This window comes from Lissotriton helveticus, chromosome 6 (genome assembly GCF_964261635.1).
Source record: "Lissotriton helveticus chromosome 6, aLisHel1.1, whole genome shotgun sequence".
Classification (NCBI taxonomy): domain Eukaryota; kingdom Metazoa; phylum Chordata; class Amphibia; order Caudata; family Salamandridae; genus Lissotriton; species Lissotriton helveticus.
The window spans coordinates 148,439,724-148,457,264 of record NC_136067.1 but is presented as its reverse complement, the minus strand read 5'-3'; the positions used below and the strand labels follow the sequence as shown (position 1 = coordinate 148,457,264).

The 17,541-nt window shown below is 48.4% G+C and overlaps 1 protein-coding gene across 1 annotated transcript in view; it reads right to left on the bottom strand.

The window, feature by feature from the left end:
- PPP1CB (protein phosphatase 1 catalytic subunit beta) overlaps positions 1–17,541 on the bottom strand; it is a 297,580-nt gene that overhangs the window by 85,978 nt on the left and 194,061 nt on the right. Inside the window, exon 5 of the mRNA XM_078647507.1 lies at positions 9,731–9,802. Within this exon, the coding sequence (XP_078503633.1) occupies positions 9,731–9,802 (72 nt within the window). The remainder of the gene's footprint in view (positions 1–9,730; positions 9,803–17,541) is intronic.

Below are 17,541 nucleotides of genomic sequence, written 5' to 3'. Positions count from 1 at the left end.
CCCTCCTGTGCCTCAACCTTCTGGTTCTCCCTCTGCTAAGAAACTATGTCCTCAAGGGGTGGATGTAGATGTTTTTGCCAGTCTGAAGCAGGCTTTCTTGGCGCAGGTGCCCCCGCAGCCTGACCTGGTGCCCCCCGGACTGCACATCAATGTCTCCACTAACCGCTTCCCCTGACCCGTTTGATAATGGTGACTTCCCCCGTGACGCTGACGAGGAAGAGAGTTCCTCTAGGTCTTGGCTCCCCAGGGGGGGCCTCCGATATGTTGGACCCGGACGACATTGTCCACCCCAGGTCTACGTAGTGGGTTCACAGGGATAAAGTGGCCCAGTATGTGGCAAGCCGTATGCGCAAACCAATGGACAAGGATGTTTGCAACCACCTTCGGGTGGAGAGTCCCCGCTCCAGTTTGGAGGGAAAGGTTGCCCTAACACCCGAAATAGATCCCAATATGGCAAACTTCCAGACAAAGACATTAGTACAGAACCCTTAAAAGGGCATTGATCACTCCTAGCGTACGTGCCAGAGCTGAGGCCAAGGTGTCCGGTGCCCTTATCTCCCCGGAGGTTCCCTCCAGCTGGACGCACCTCGCGATAGTGTTAATTGGAAACGCGAATTGCGCGCTCTCCACGGAGAGAAGGTGGTCGCTCTTAATTAAGGTGGACCCAAAGTTAGGTGACCTGGCTTCCTTGGAGGCAGGCGCTGTGGCTCAGGGGGGCTTATTTGGTGACCAGTTCTTCAAGAATCATTGGCATTGTTTCTCCCGACTTGGGGTTCCCTCACGAGCGATGCTTGGGTGCTGCAGACGGTCCAGGGCTTCCGGTTGGAGTTTCATGGTCGTCCACATCAGCTAACCCGGACCCGTCCCATCTCCTTCTCGCAATGCGATACCGAGCTGGAACACGAAGAGGTCTCCACCCTCCACAAAAAAGGGGCAATTTGCAGAGCAGAAGAGCATCCCGGTGGTTCCATCTGCAATCTTTTCTTAGTCGACAAGGTCAAAGGCGACCGGTCATCAACTTGAAGAGTTTCAACGAGTGGGTGGTTTACCGCCACTTCAAGATGGAGGGGATCCACCTCCTCAGAGATGTGCGGAGACCACTAAACTGGATGGTCCAGCTCGACCTGAAGGACGAGTACCCGACAGTCCCTATTTTCCCCCCTCATTGGCGTTTTCTGCAGTTTATGTGGGAAGGTCAGGTTTTAGAGTTCACCACGCTCCGTTTCGAACTATCCTTCGCTCCGTGGTGCTTCACAAAGGCTCTCAGACCGGCGGCGGAGTTCCTGCGCACGGAGGGTGTTCGAATGATCGTCTACTTGGACGACATGCTCTTTCTGGATCAGTGCCTCAGGAGGCTGTCCAACCAGTTGAAGACCGCGGTCGACCTCCTCCAGGGGCTGGGATTTGTCATAAACGAGAAAAAGTCCCCGTTGGTTCCGGTCCAGGTGTGCAACTTTTTTAGGCTTCAATGTGGACTGTGTCTTCCACTCTGAGTCTCCCTGCCAGGAAGATGGCGAAGATCAGGCACAAACTGCACCAGACCTTGGCGAAGAAGCAGATTTCCTTGCGCCAACTGGCACGTCTCATAGGTCTTCTCTCCTCCTCCATCCAGGCAATTTTTCCCCGGCCTGTGCACTACTGTGCCATTCAGCGCCTGAAGGCGAATCACCTCAGGAAGGGTTTGACGTTCTCCTAGTCGATACCTCTGACGGACGATGTGAGGGACGAGATGGAATGGTGGCTCACCGCTCCGGTTGGGGATCAAGGTGCGGCGATTTCTCCACGGGTGGAGCCTGGTCCACTCACGAACAGTCATTGCACAGCAACTGCCTGGAACTGCTGGCAGGGTCATTTGCGATGCAATGCTGGACGAAAGACAGGGTACAATCGTGTGTCTTTCTCAGGATGGACAACATCTCTGCAGTCCGGTATATCAACCACCTAGGTGGCACCAGATCCAGGATGTTGGTGAACCTAGCCAGGGTCTTTTGGCACTTCTGCCTAGACAACCAGATCTCAGTGACGGCGTAGTACCTTCCGGGGTGGGAGAACGAAGTGGCCAACTGGCACTCTTGTGACCTCCTGGATGACATTGTGTGGCAGTTTGACCCTCAGGTCTTTCCTCAGTTGTCAGAGAAAAGGGGCCCCTTCTCCGTAGAATTTTTTGCATCACAACTAGATCATCAGTTACCGAGATACTTCAGTTGGCGGTCAGATCCGCAGGCGGAGGCAACGGATACGTTTCTCCAGGACTGGCAGCGGGAGCAAAGTTATGCCTTACCTCCGCTCTCCATGATCACGCAAGTGTCCGCGTTGTTTCGCCACCAGCAGGCAGAGGTGCTGTTGATCACACCCTGGTGGAGGTCTCAAGTCTGGTTTCCGGTTCTACTGGAACTTTCTTGGGATTTTCCAATCAGACTCCCCCACTTTCCTCACATTTTCCTCAATCCAGACCTCGTTCCCCATCGGCTGGTAGCGGAAGGAACATTGAAGATGATGGCCTGGCGGATCCCCGGCGTCGCTGGTAGCTCCCAGGCCTTTTGGGAAAAGCTGAGGAATTGCTAAGCAAGGCATGGGCAGATAGCATGACCAAGAGATACCAGTCAGCCTGGCACAGAGGACGTTGGTGTGTGCAACGGTGTGTCGATCCCATGGGGGCAGATGTAGTCCACGTCCTTAATTTTCTGGCAAGTCTGGCGGAGGATGGTCTGGCTTATAGGTCAATCAATACCTTCCACTCCGCAATTTTAGCTGGTCAGATTCAGGGCTCTCCGGTGGGTGAACACCCTTTGGTTTGCCGGCTTCTCAGAGGGATTCGCCTTTCTCTCCCTTGATACTCCGTCCTTTGAGACGTGAATCAGGACTTGAATCTTTTTCTTTCTTGGCAACCAAATAGTTTTCTGTTCCATAAGGAATTGGCAATGCTGTTATGCCTAGTCTCATACAGACGCATCTCAGACGTGAGGGCTTTGGACATTTCAGCCAGAGAGTTTGCCCCGGAAGGGGTATCGTTCACAGTAAGTTGAAGGACCAAAAGTAATACCAGGGTCATTTCGTACCCAGCGTTTTCGGACTCCCCTAAACTGTGTGTAGTACAGTGCCTCCGTGCTTATGAGGAATTGACTGAGGAAACTGCCCCTCCAGGTGAGAAGCAACTGCTCATTGCGCTACGTAAACCTTACAGAGCAGTCTTGTCCCCAAGCATCGCAAGATGGGTGTGCAGGGTGATGCAGGAGGCGGGGAACGATACAAAGCAGTTTGGTGCTCACTCGGTGAGAGGAGCGATGGCCTCCTATGCTTTTTCGTTAGGTGTACGCGCTTGGTAGATCTGATGCGCGCCGCCGATTGGTCCTCTGACTTCATCTTTAAGAGGTTTTATTTCAAACCAGTACTGGAGGTGGCAAGGCTAGTAGTCGACAAGCCATGAACTGGCATAATCTGAGCCTCCGGTCCTGACCTAGAATGAAAATTTGCCTGTTCTGGTAAGTTTAAAAATTCTATTCGAGACATGGAGGCTAGGATTATCCCGCCCAATGACCTCTGTAGATGTGGACACTCCCCGTTCTAATATAAGTAAGCCATTCATGGGTCTTTACAAAGTGGTAATGAGTTGTTGAAGTTATTCAGAAAGTGTTGTTTGCTGGTGTTTTACTGCAATTGGTTCCAGCACAGTCCTCTGGCACTACCTATTTTGCAAGAAATGATGGTTCCAAACAAGAAGCATGAAAACCGACAAGAAATGGTTCGCGCGAAGGAAGAGGAAACCGTGTAAAGGAACTAAGCTGGCTGGCTGGGGTGCTGACGGCAAGTAAGGACTCCTGTTGGTCATGGGAAATGTGGTTGGTGATTGTGTTGTTGGAAATATGCTGCTATAAAAATAAAGCAAAGGGAAGAAGGCATAATCCTCGCCTCCGAATCCTTAATAGAATTGAAACTTACTAGCACAACAGCTAAGCAAATTTTCTTGGATACAACCTCACGTAATCACACTTCTGGTAGGTGATTAAAAGATTACCCCTGACCGAGCATCTCACTGGGTAAATGCCAGCGAGAAGAGCGTTCCGATCGATCGGGCAGAAGCGGATGTTTCAGAAAAGACAAATATCCTACGATGACTGGCTTTAACCAGCAATATCTCCAGATAATATCTCATCTTGCTTCTGCATCGCAGCTGGACGGACTTGGGCAACCTTGTGGCTCTTGGACAGTTTATCCATTAAGACGACTTCACGCAGGGCCTTCCGAGTCAGACTGGCCTTATATTGTGTTTCCATGTCTTCATTCATGTCTTAAAGCAGGTACATAGATTCTTAATTCTATCCTGAGATCATGCAGCAAGGTTTTCCCCAGACTTAAGGCTGGAAGGAGAATGGGAACACAGAGGTTACACACCTAGCTCTTGCCACCTTATCTCCTATACTGGTAAACAGATCCACCACAATACTGGCTTATTCTGGTGAGGAGGAAGCAATTCAACTCTGGTTTCCAAGATGGGCTACCACAGCCAGATGGTGTGAGACTTTCAAAATTTGAAATGCTTCTCCAGACCTAGGATGTATTTTTAAACTGTTGCCGATTATGTTTCATAGGCTTCCTCTCCACTGTTAGGGCTGGAACAGTTGGTGTATTCACCTCCTGCGCTGTGTGGAGGACCATTGTCAGAAGTAATCGCCACAAAATAGAAAACTGAACAGGGGAGGGTTTTACTCTTGCTAAACAAAACTGTACTAAGGCAAAATAATTGGTGCCCAAATAAACCCACCAGGAACACCAGTTTTGTGGCACTGGACAGGACTGTATATACATGCATAATGCAATAAAATGTTGGGCTACCACGCACACACACAACCATCATAGCCCAAATGTTCTGTACTCTCCGCTCCGGGGGATAGGCACAAAACTGCAGTGTGTCCATAAGGATACAATGAAGAAGAGCGTCTGCGGAAGTCAGGTGTGACCGTTACATTGATAGCGAACTCCAACGATGTTAGAAGGCTCAGTGTAGTCTGGAGGTAGGTAACAAATGACTGGGCAAGCTATTCTACATTAGGCAGCCGTAGAGGTAGGTGAAGGACTGGACCCCAGAGCTCTGAAGTTGTGATGAGACCACCACCGTCACTTTCATGAACACCAAACAGGCATTGGTGAGGCCAAAGCAGAGCACAGCGAACAGAAAATCCTTGTGCCTTACGGTGAACCACAGATCGCGTCTGTGGGGGTGCAGGGCAGAGATGTGCAAATAAGCATCCAGGAAGTACAGTGCTAGCGTCCAGTCCCCAGGGTTTAGAGCAGATAAAATCTGGACTAAGGTAAGCATCTTGAATTTTTCCTTCCGCAGCAAGGCATTGAGAGGGTGACTAAGATGGGACGGAGGCTTCCATCTTTTTTCTCACCACCAAACATAGCAGCAATAACCACAACCAACGTCTGGCATTGGCACCTTCTCAATTGCTCCTTTGGTCAAAAGAGCCTGCGCTTCCTGCTGTGAAAGGGACAGATGGTTCACAGTCAGCCATTCAGAGGATGGTGAAGGTGTGGCAGGGAGGCGAGGAGTTGTAAAGCGCAACCCCACAGAACACTTTAAAGGAAACACTTGTCCAAGGTTGGTGCCTGCCAACACAGCAGAAAGGGTCAGATCCTGCCTCCAACAAGGTGCCATACTAAAAAGGTTTGAAGGTTGCAGCAACTGGAGGGCCAGAAGACTGGACTGCACGCAGCCACAGTTGTCTACATGGTCTGTGGGTACTGCTGCTGTGGCCACAAAAAGGTTAAGGGGTCTGCTGCAGTGGTTATATTTGGTGATGATATTGAAAGATCAAGGAGGGTGCAGGGTGTTTCATGGGGTTCTGATGCGCCTGATATGGAGGGGCAGTTAGGCCCAGGTACCATGCTGTGGCCCTGCCCTCCTTAAAGTGCGAGAGCCAAAACTACTTTATCTCCAACAAATCTGGACCAATTGAACGGCATGTACTTCAGGCTACCTTGGACATCGCCTATAAAAACAGTGGATCGCAACCAAGCATACCTGCGGAGGGCCACAGTCTTAAGGCACTGGAAAAGAATTGCATGGGGCTGCTCAGAGACCACAGGCCACCAAGTCCCTCAAAGAATAGCTATAGCCGCACGTTAGATCAAGGCCGTAACTTACAGCTGGTCGTCCGGAAATACACAGTAGCCAAGTGGGGCATGTTACACCTTGCCTTTATGGACTTAACATCTGCCTTTGATCGAGTTAACAGTTCTAAACATTGGCTTCTGCCGATTAATATGGGAGTGGATCGCAACATTGTTCACTTCTTGCCCAAGCTCACCTAGACCTCTCGGCAGTTGTGAGGTATAACCAGACTGAGTTAGTCCTCGTCCAGTACAGTACGGGGGGGGTGGGAGAGAGGGTGTGTGTGGTGTGGTGTGGTGTGTGTGTTTTTGAACTGGGGGGTTAGGTAAGAATAGGGTGCATTTTATCCCCACTCCTATTTACATTCTGTATCAATAACCTGGGTTCAACTATGTACAGCTGTTCAGCATGTAGAGATATCCCTTGGGTTGGGACAAAGTTTATCCCTGTACTTGACAGCATAAACAGCAGATGAGCAACTCCTTAATTCTTTCATAGGTTTTATGAACTATATAGACCGAAGTATCAACTACACAGAATCTCACGTTATGGTTATGGGCCCCAAAAACAAATGTCAGAGGAAATGTTTTAGGGGAGGTAAAGAAATCAACAGGGTATCTGCCTTCTACTATTTGGGGGTTCTTTTTGATGAAAGGGGCTCCTGGGTTCCGCTAAGGAGGCGTAAAAGGAACAATGTTCAGAGACGTAGCAGCGGTATTTGATTTTACAAGTAGACTGGGGGCTAAACCTGTACAGATGCTTGTGAAAGTATCAAGTAAAATGTATTTCTATTGCCAGCTTCAACAGTGATATCCGGCGATATAATGATGCTCTGGATCTACATCTCGTTGAACATAAATTCTTGAGAAGGTTGTCAGTACAATCCATAGCCTCCCTTGTAGTTCACGAAGAGTCTGGTGATGGGTACATCGCAGACCTGTTGGCACTTTCGCCACTGTTAATGTGGATTAGAACCTGGTTTAACTGTGACCTGGAATTGAACCAGACAATTATTAAAGATAGTTAGTCTCTGGAGAAAGGCAATAGTATCCCATGACTGAGTTACATTAATTCATAGCAGGGAAGCTTAACCGTCCTGAGTTGTACGGATCCCCAAAAAAGCATCACAAGGAAAGATATGGATGGGGTTGAAACAGTATCTCTGTTGTGTATTCTGAGGGAGAATACAGAAAGCTCTGTAAACCCTCAATATGGGCATAACTTATTAAAATCTTACCCTTCAGCAGAACCATATTTAGCTGTGGTCACAATCCCTCCTCATTGTTTTCACTTAACGAGATTTAGGACAAAGTTTGTGAATCAGTTGCTTGTGAAACCAGAGGGGAGGACCGAAGTAGAAAATGTGCACCCCTGTAGCTGTGACAGTTTTTCATTGCAAGACACCATGCATTTTATTATGTTTTGTGATCATTCGTGTGTTTTAAGACAATATATTTTGCCTCTGTTAAAAAGGAAATGTTTCTCGAAATTAAGACCACCCTAATTTACCTTCAGATGCTGCTGGGTTCTTTAATTTGTTTTAATGTATCGAGCTTCTCAGCAGGAGCGCCCAGAATCAGAAAGAAGCAAATTGCTCTGTCTCCAGGTCCTATGATAAGCAGATTTCATTTGGCTGTGATTTGGTTATATTACTGGAAACAATACGAATTGAACTATTTAGTTTTAATTTGTTTTTATAAAGAGAAACATGTTTATTTTAATTCATGTACTGGATGCAATCTAATATTTTTTGATATTGTATTTAACAGTGTGTGGCTCCTTTATGGTTTTAGTTAACTGAATCAAGAACCTTTGACTGACTGGGTATAGCGGCCCGATAGATAGCTGGCATTCACTGAGAGGGCTAGGCTGGTGGGGGGAAAAACTTGCTTGCCAAAAGTTTCAATTCTTTTTGATTCCTTGTCAGGCGGAGAGGTAGGGAACAAATACAGGTTCATCTTAGCGGCTGATGCCTGTACTACAAGGCACTAAGAAGCAGGGTGCTAACTCCAGGTGCTGGACACAGACATCTGACGACCAGATGCTTAACTGGGGGCCCCAAACACGCCTTAGTCCAGGGTGTCTGCTTCACTAAAAGTGAGACGGGGCAGACAGGGTTCTCAGCTAGTCTGGCCAGGCTGCAGAACTGCATTCAATGCATTGGTCTTGACATCCTGAGTAGTGAGCTGGAGGTCAAGCACCTCTGCTGCCCTTGGCATCACTACAGCAAATAAGGCACTTTCCTCTGTGGCAGGGACCAGAGGTGAAACCAGACTAGTCTGGAGAACTGTCCAGGCCACCAACATCCTGGATATCCTCCTAACAGTGGTCTGGTAGGAGAACTGGCTAGCGGAAGCCCAGTTTGAGAGGCCCCTCCGCTTTTTGGGGCTCATAGCCGCAACAGAGGTAGCTGGTGTAATGTCGAAAATATGCAACAATGCCTTGAAACTCCAGGGTTTGTTGTGGAATCGCCTCAAGCCCTGGGAATTCAAGCTGCCACAGGGCTTGCTCCTGAATCTGCTCCTAGGAAAGTGTGTGGAACGTGTTCAGAAGGCACATTACCACCCTTGAGCCCTCTCAGGAGATAGAGAGTGGAAGGAAGGGGGTAGAGTCCCGCTTGGAATTTTCGTTTTTCTTAAACTTACCTGAAGACTTAGACCTAAATAACATCCTGTTTTGGGAATGGCTTCGTGAGCGGGACCTCCCCTTCAACAGATCATGGTGTGGAGTCTTGCGTTGTTTCATGACAAAGTTTCACTTTTATCCAAGGTGGCCTTGGAGTCGTAGTCCGAAACCCAGGCAAACTGTAAGACATTGGTTTGTGACATTCCCCACAAGGTTTATTCCCTGTACATTTGGGAGGTGTTATTTTCCTAGCACACCAACAGTTCTTGGAAAATTGACTGATGCCTTCTCGAAAATGAAGAGGTTTAGCTCCAGATTCACATCTTTTGAAGCGGTAAGAAAAAAACTGACTTTAGCGAGCATTGATGAGCCAGTATATTGTCCCACCCATCAGCAAAGCAATGCCAGAGTGCAAGCATACAGCTTAATATTTTTACTGATACGGTGCCTGGAGGAATAATAAAAAAGTAAGGAATCAAAAGGTGAGGAATCAAGTCAGAGAACGGAACTGAAAACCACAGTCAAGTACTTTTCTACTTGAACTAGGTATATTACCTACGCAGGCACTGCTGCTTAGCATTTCTTTAAAATAATGTAATCATCTGTCTTAGGTCGAGCAGACAATTTACTAGCTTTAAAGCCAAGTAATGTAATCAATTTTGAGTCACGTACAGCTTTTAAAAAAAAACACAGCAAAAAAAAAGGATAATTATGTGCGTCTGATCTTCAGTGTCATGAATTAGCATTTGGCACTGATTCTCAGTGAAGGAATCCAAAGTAAACTAGTAAAATGTGTTATAAGTAAAAGTTTCCATGTAGCTGCTTAACCCATCTCGCCAGACCCTTACGAGTTACTCGACTTGCCATGATATTCCAAGCGAGCAAATAAGACAGTTTAAGACTTGATTGTCACATTTACAACAACTCAAAGCAGAATGAATATACATCCAGCTGCCGTTTGAGAGGAAGGGCTCTCTCTCCATGACTCACCTGTGTCAGGCACATCTGTTGGTCTCATAATTCTACGAATCTGTTCCATGGACTGCAGATCCGGGGACAACCCTTAGATTAAACAACAGAAAATTGCACACTAACACATTAAAAATATCTGGAAAACCAGCATAAACCACACTATTTAAATTAGAAACAATAATTTTACTGTTTTAGCAACCAAGGATAGATCACACTGAACGAATATTCAAATGGGATACACTAAAATACCTTAAGCAGGTGCTTTACCTCTGTTCATACCCAACGCATTACGTTACGCCTAAAACAAATTCTTAACCAGTTAAGTTAGGAAAAACCAGCAAGAATAAATTATTGACTCTCAGTAATGCTCTTTCTAATGGATACTCCAGTTACCAGAGCTGTAGTAATATAAGTTTATTGTATTAATCCAACAATAAAAGGTATAAACATCACAATCAGTACAAGTATCCGAACAGGGATAAAAGACTTCTAAAATAATAGTGTTATAAAATCATGGCATAAGAGAGACCAGCTTCTTTACATGTGAACTCAGAACATACAGGCATATAGATTAAGACAGGCTGTATAAAAACAAGTTAGTTTAATCCAGATACAAAAGAGGCACATGAGGATATAGAAATGTGTGATAAATCGTGCAAATAAGGCTTTATAAGCATGATCTAAAAAATGTGTTCACATTATTAATGCACTGTCTTCCTTAACGCTGAAACTGTACCCAACAGCTTCCACAGTTGATCTTAATTTTGCCTTGTTGAATATGGGGCATAAATGCTTTTTTCTTAAAGGCAACAGTTTAGGGCAAACGCATATGATGTGCAAAAAGGCTTTGGTTGCATGCCCACAACCACGACAAACGGTTTTATCTTTAAAAGCTGGGTTCCATTTCCTTCGAATAAATGAATCGGGATATAAAACAATCTGAACCTTAACATTTTCTTTTTAACATAGCCAGGCAAAATTGATGCTAGATATTCTTGACTCTGCATAAAGTAGGTATCAATGAACAAATTACTTACCTTTGGTAACGATGTATCTGTGAGAGACATAGGTTAGTTGTAGATTCCTTACTTTAGAATTTCAACGAGGCAACAGACTGGCCCCCGGAGATTTTTCTTAGCAGTACCCCTGCACATCAATAGGTGGCATCGGTCGACTCCATGTTGGTTTTCGGCATTGCCAAGATGACGTTGTGGTGCCTACCTAGACACCGCCCAGGTGCGCTGATGTCAGTTCTGGCAGGACTTTACACGCCAGAAGCGCAGAGCCATGAAAGACAGTCAGTGGTCACTGTCTTTCATGGCTCTGCCCTTCTGGCCCTTGTTGTGGGGCACCAGTGCACCACAACTAGGGCCCTGTAAGGGAGTCTCTATCCCTAGAAATCAGTTCGCAGAGTGGGAAGGAAGGATGGGGCGATAAGGAATCTACAACTAACCTATGTCTCTTACCGAAGGTAAATAACTTGTTCATATGAAAGAGACAGTTGTAGATTCCTTACCTTAGAATAGATATCCGAGCAATACCATATAGATATCCGAGCAATACAATCCCCGGAGGAGGGTCTGCAAACCAAGTTCAGAATAAAAAGTCCTGGAGGACCGAACGGGCAAAATAGCCGTCCCTCCGGACTTGGCTGTCCAGGCAGTAATGTCTGGTGAACGTGTGCAAAGATGCCTACGTTGCTGCCTGGCAGATATCAAGGAATGGGACTCCACATGCCAAGGCAGTGGTTGCTGCTGTAGCCCGAGTGGAATGTGCACGCAGCCCCAATGGAGGATCCTTCTTCGCTAAAGCGTAGCAGACCTTTATGCAAAGGACAACCCATCTAGAGCTGGTACGTTTTTGAACAGAACTGCCTTTCTTGGCACCTACATATCCAATGAAGAGTTGATCATCCACCGCAAAACTTTGGCGCAGTCAAGGCAGAACGATAGCGCACGTTCCGGGTCTCGACAGTGTAGTCTCTCCTCCTCCTTGGAAAGTTGCGGAGGTGGGATAAAGGTGGGTAAAGTGATCGATTGTCCTACATGAAAGGGTGTAACCACATTAGGAAGGAAAGAAGGCCTTGTTCTAAGCACCACTTTGTCCGGATGCACAGAGAAGAAGCAGGGGGGTGGGGCTTGGAAGACAATGCTTGCAGCCCACTCACCCTGTGAGCAGAGGCGATGGCCACAAGGAAGGCAGTTTTCAGAGTAAGGAGCCTAAGAGGACAGTTATGAAGAGGCTCGAAGGGAGCACACATAAGGTATGGTAAAAAACAGGTTCAAGTCCCACTGGGGCATTATGAAAGGAGAGGGAGGAAAGAGATGAGTAAGGCCCTTAAAGAATCTATTTGCAATAGGGGACTTTAATAAGAATGGCTGATCTGGCAGCCATAGAAAAGCAGAAAGATAGGCTTTAAAAGTGCCCAGAGCAGAGCTCTGCTAGGCCAAAGAAAGTATGAGCAAGAGGACCTCTGAAAGAGGGTCAGAAAGGGGATCCACAGCCTTTGCTGTGCACCATGCCACAAACTTGTTCCATCTACAGGCATATACCGATTTAGTGGAGGGATGCCTGGCTGCCAACATGACATTACAGACTTCGGACGGAAGGTCGAAAACTGTCAACTGTCGCTGCTCAATCTCAGCGCAATGAGGTGGAGGCTGGACCGGTTCGGGTGAAGAACCGTCCCCTGCTGCTGCAACAGAAGATCCTCCCGCAGGGGAAGTCTGATAGGAGGATTGATGGCCGTACACAGGAGCTTGGGGTACCAGACTAATCGTGCCCAGTCCGGAGCCACAAGAATTAACTTGGGCCCGGTCGCGCTTGATCTTCTTGAGCACTCGGGCAGAAGTGGAACAGGCGAAAAGGTGTACAAGAGGCCACAGTTCCACACGCAAAAGGTGTCGCCGATCGAGTGCCTCCTTGAAAACTCCCCAAAACGTGCCATACTGCTGACATTGCTTGTTTTATTCGGTGGTAAACAGTTCTAACCAGGGCTCTTTCCACCGCTGAAGGAGACCTTGCACCACCTCCGAATGAAGGCGCCATTCGTGATCGACCAAGCACTGACGGCTGAGTTTGTCTGCCCTGGCATTCAGAGAACCCGCCAGGTGTTGAACCACCAGAGTCATGCCCTGATGTTTCAGCCATGTCCAGAGTCGAAGAGCTTCCTGACAGAGTCTACAACCCCACCCCAACCCACCCTTAGTGTTGCAGTACCACATGGCGGTGATGTTGTCCGAACACCTGCACCACTTTCCCTTTGAGAGAGGGAAGTAATGCCTTCAGTGCCAGTCAGATTGCCCAGAGCTCCAGCAGGTTGATATGGGAGCACGGACTCCGCCGGAGACCAGACACCTGATCTCCACCTCTCCAGATGGCCACCCCATCCCAGGAGTGACAAGGTCACACCACGTTTAGATCTGATTGTGAAAGGGAGAGGTATCGGCCTCTGACACAAGTTTGGTGCAATTGTCGGGATCGGAGTTGGGTGCTGAGAGTGAGATCGACCTTCCCCAAGCCTGGATAAGTGGGAGTCTACCGGGGCCGGAGCAGCAGACACCGAAGGTCCAGGACACGCGCTCGCTGGCAGAGTCAGGCAGCCCAAAGACGAGGTGTAAGGCCTCGGAGAACTGTCAAAGTTGGGCAGGCAAATAGCCAGCCTATCAGAGGGCGGCCCCACTGGGGATGCTGGTCAGTGGCGGAGTGTGACTGACGGGATGATGCAGCGATGTCCTGCTCCCTCCTGGGATGAACAAGAGGACCAGAGTCATGACTGCTGTGCGTTCCAAGAAGGATCGGTCTCTGAAAGGCATGCCCATGAAACAGTCGACCGTGGGGACACACCATCTAGACCCCCTCCAAGTGACACAGGGCAACAGGAGGGGGCAGGGGACACTGATGGCCCAGCCATGAAGACATTCATGGCTTCGGATTTTTTCCTTCCTCCAAGAGGACCTACAAGCAATGCAGATACAGCTCTCTGCAGATTTGAAAGAGGTACGAAGGGACCTGGAGAACGTAGGAGACCAGGTCACTGTACTGGAGGATCGCAAATCCGGAAGGGAAGAAGAGATAGAGCTGATGCAACAGGAGACTCTCTGGCTTCAGGAGCAACATATAGAGCTACAAACAGAAGACTTAGAAAATTGGTCTCAGCGAAATAGCGTATGAATCAGAATAATATCAGCACACGTGGAGGGAGAGGATTTGTGGGGTTATGTCCTAGTATTGTTGTGTGACATCCTGGAGCACGATGACGGAACAAATATCCAAATCAACCGCATCCACCACGTTGGGCAGCCCAGAGGGGGGAATGGGCCCCAAACGGACATCTTAGAATGTGTGCATGATTTTCAAATCAAAGTATCACTTATCTGCCGGGCGAGGGAGACCCCACCCAGTTCAGTTTCGAGGTTATCCACATGCATAGGGAATACCGCCCTATCACACCATCTCAGGGAGAAAGGGATAGACTACTCCTGGAGCACCCCTTTCGCATCATCTTCCGCCATGAGGGTAAGCTGAGATCCTTAAAGGAGGCACTAGAGATCCTGGGCCTTCAGGAGGCGATGACAGGAGAGATGTGGACTGATTTCCCAGAGGGTACTCGACGCAAGCAACACCACTGGCGTAAAGCTGGGAAACCCTCTGTGAGACACAAATCAGAAAGCTACAATGGCTAAGGAATGGCAGGCGGTGCTCACCACGCTATCTCGCTTAGTGGGGTCGCAGGATCCCAACTAAACTGTTACGATGGACCTGGCAGGGAGGCTCCGGACGGCGGAGTCGAAGAGCTGATCTTCTGCAAACGCTGCTTCTGAGAGATGGTTCCCGAAGTGGAGGAGTTAGCGACACTTGTGAATCCCAACAGGTTGACGTCCCACTCCGGATCCCCTATTTTGATGGACTGATGTCATTGTTTCAAAAATTGTTCTCATGAGTTGTTAATCCTGGAGTACAGGGATTTTTTTTCCTTCTTTTCACTCCTCCACACCCATTTCGTAAACATCACTGCAACAGAGACGCGTATGTCTGCCCCGCGGTTTAGACAGCTCTTATTTTTACTTCACCCATATTCGCTGCGCCAAAAACAGCCCATCACATGAGCCAGCTTATGGACCTGAAAGGCCTAAATGTTCGAGCCTCAATCACCCAGTGAAGCGTTCAGCAATTCTGTCACTTTTACAGCAATCGGGGGTGGGATTGGTTACAGGAGGTATGTATGCTTACAACAAGAGACTCACCTGCTTCCCAAAGACACTGCCTGCATGCGCTCCTGTTAGTTTCCCGTCAGCTATGGTATTCAGGCCCCTCAAAAAAGAATGGGGTAGCTATTCTATTGGCCCGGAAGTTTAATGGCAACATTTCTACAATAGATGTATCCTCTTGGCAGTGAGGATACAGTGGGGCTCCGTTTCCTTTACCCTGTCAAATATTTATGCCCTCAAATGGACTGGAACCTTTTATTCTTAATGCCCTAGCAGCGGTGCTTGCAACCCCGGACTGAGCAGTGCTTGAAGGAGAGGGGCGGCTGGACTTTAACTAGGTCATGAATCCCGCCCTCGATCGCTCCTGTTGGCGCTCCGCATAAAAGGGGGCCATTGTGACATTTGCATCCTGTAACAAGGGACCACACCTTTTATTCGGCAGCACATAAATAATTCAGGCGTATTGACCACTTTCTCACATCCCGTAGCCTAAGACTAGAGTTGGTGATGTACACATCTTCGGACGATGCCCTGAGCACGCAGACACAGCAAGTCGCCGACTTTTGGCCCTAGTGACTCCTGATGGCGGCTGCGCAATGGGCTGGTGCAGTCCCCTGCTATACTGTCAGCAGACCCAGTTCTTTCCTTAATATGGACGCAAAGCTTTTCACCGGAATCCTGGCTACCCGCCAGAACCCACTCATGCCTGGCCTAGTCGATCCTGAACAGGCTGGCTTAATTCGGAAACCGGGTGTGCGAGACAATACCAAGAGGCTCCTGCATCTCATGGATATCACCCAGAGGTCCCGCAAAGAGACGATATTCCTATCTATTGACGCTGAAAAGGTGTTAGATCACGTCTAAAGGGCCTACCTTTTTGAAACGCTATGCAACTGAGTTCAGGGAAACATTTATCAGGTAGATAGGCTGTATCTATAGCGCCCCTAGAGCCTCCGTCCGGGTAAATGGAACATCTTTGGCTACGTTCCCTATAACTCGGGCCACCAGTTAGGGCTGCCCGCTCTCCCCACTTCTCTTTGAACTCTACATGGAGCCAATGGCGTAGCGTATTCGGGACAATCCACAGATCGTGGGCATCAGGTTTGGAGCCGATACTCATACTATCAGCTTATACGCTTATGATGTTAATCTTTCTCTTGCGAATCCAAAGCCATCTTTGCAAGCCCTACTGCACGAAGTGCGAATATTCGGAGAGGTCTCAGGGTTAAAGGTAATCTCACTAAATCTCAGACGTTGAATCAGTTCGTTCCTGTCCCCCCTACGATGGGACGTTACGAGCCCAGTTTCCCCTGAAATGGGCGTCGAATTCTCTGCCGTTCCTGGGCATACTGCTCAGTTCCACTATACAGAAGCTCTGGTGGCAAACTACAGGGCACGCCTCGTCAAGACTAATAAATCACAAGCCTCCTGGAGTCGCTTGAGACTGGCCTGGTTGGAAAGTATTGTGGCTGTTAAGATGACGGTCCTTCTGCATATACTTTATAGCTTTCAAACACTGCCGCTGTCCCCATCTCCCACAGTACTGTGCTCACTACAACTTGCCATCAATAAATTCGTCTTGGGAGGGGACACCACATCTCCCAGTTAATCAATTGGCACAGCCCAAAGGCGAAAGCGGTCCAGGGCTCACCCTGATACATCGATACTTTCAAGCGGCACAACCCTGTTATTTGGTGGAGTGGAATCACCCTCCCTTTCCGAAACGCATTGGTCCTATATGGGCCAGACACAGGTGTGCATATATCTGGCGGTAAGCGTGGCTCCCACGCAAACTCAGTGATTGGGGGTTGTACTCTTCCCCAATAAAAGCCCTGACGACCAAAGTGTGGGAAAGCGTTGCCCTTAGACGGGGCCGTACATAGTTCCTTCCCTGATGTTTCAGATTGTGGACAACCCTGACCCCTCCCCCACCCCCCCGGGGTGCGGCTAGGTGTTTAGCCGATGGCGAAAGCAAGGATGGAAGTGGGTGGGTTCTTTTTTTGACCCTGATGGGATCATTCCTTTTGAACAACTCCAACGGGACTATTCGCTCTCCAGAGCAGATGCATTTCATTATTGGCAACTGAGGCACTGGGTGACATCTCCGGAGTACAAGACAACTGCATCCCGCCCCTTGCTGTGTTCGAAAAAAGGCTGGTCCGCAAGGGAGGCAACTATTGCCTCATTTCTGAATTCTATGCTATTCTGTCAAAAGGGAGCAATGGGCACAAAACTAAGGGCCAGCTGCGTTGGGAGGAGGAACTGGAGCACTCGCTCTCGTAGGAGTGCGCCAACATTTCTTATAGAGCACATCACACAGCGTAATGGGAACAGAGACAACTTACAAATTAGCCTCTTACTGGTACCTTAAGCCTGCACAAATCCACAGATGGGACAAGGAGCACTCAGAAATGCCGTAGGGAGTGCGGGCAAACAGGCTCTCTTGTTAATCTGCTATGGCACTGCCCAAGCTAAGCATTCGCCACTTCTCACGCACCCCTGCGTACATCTTTCTAGGGATCCCGAATTCCCAGACTTTCCTACTGCGCTCGCTTCAGGGTCAGAAGAAGGCCCTGGCGCTACACGCTGTGTGACAAGTGATTCTAGCTCCCTTCCAAC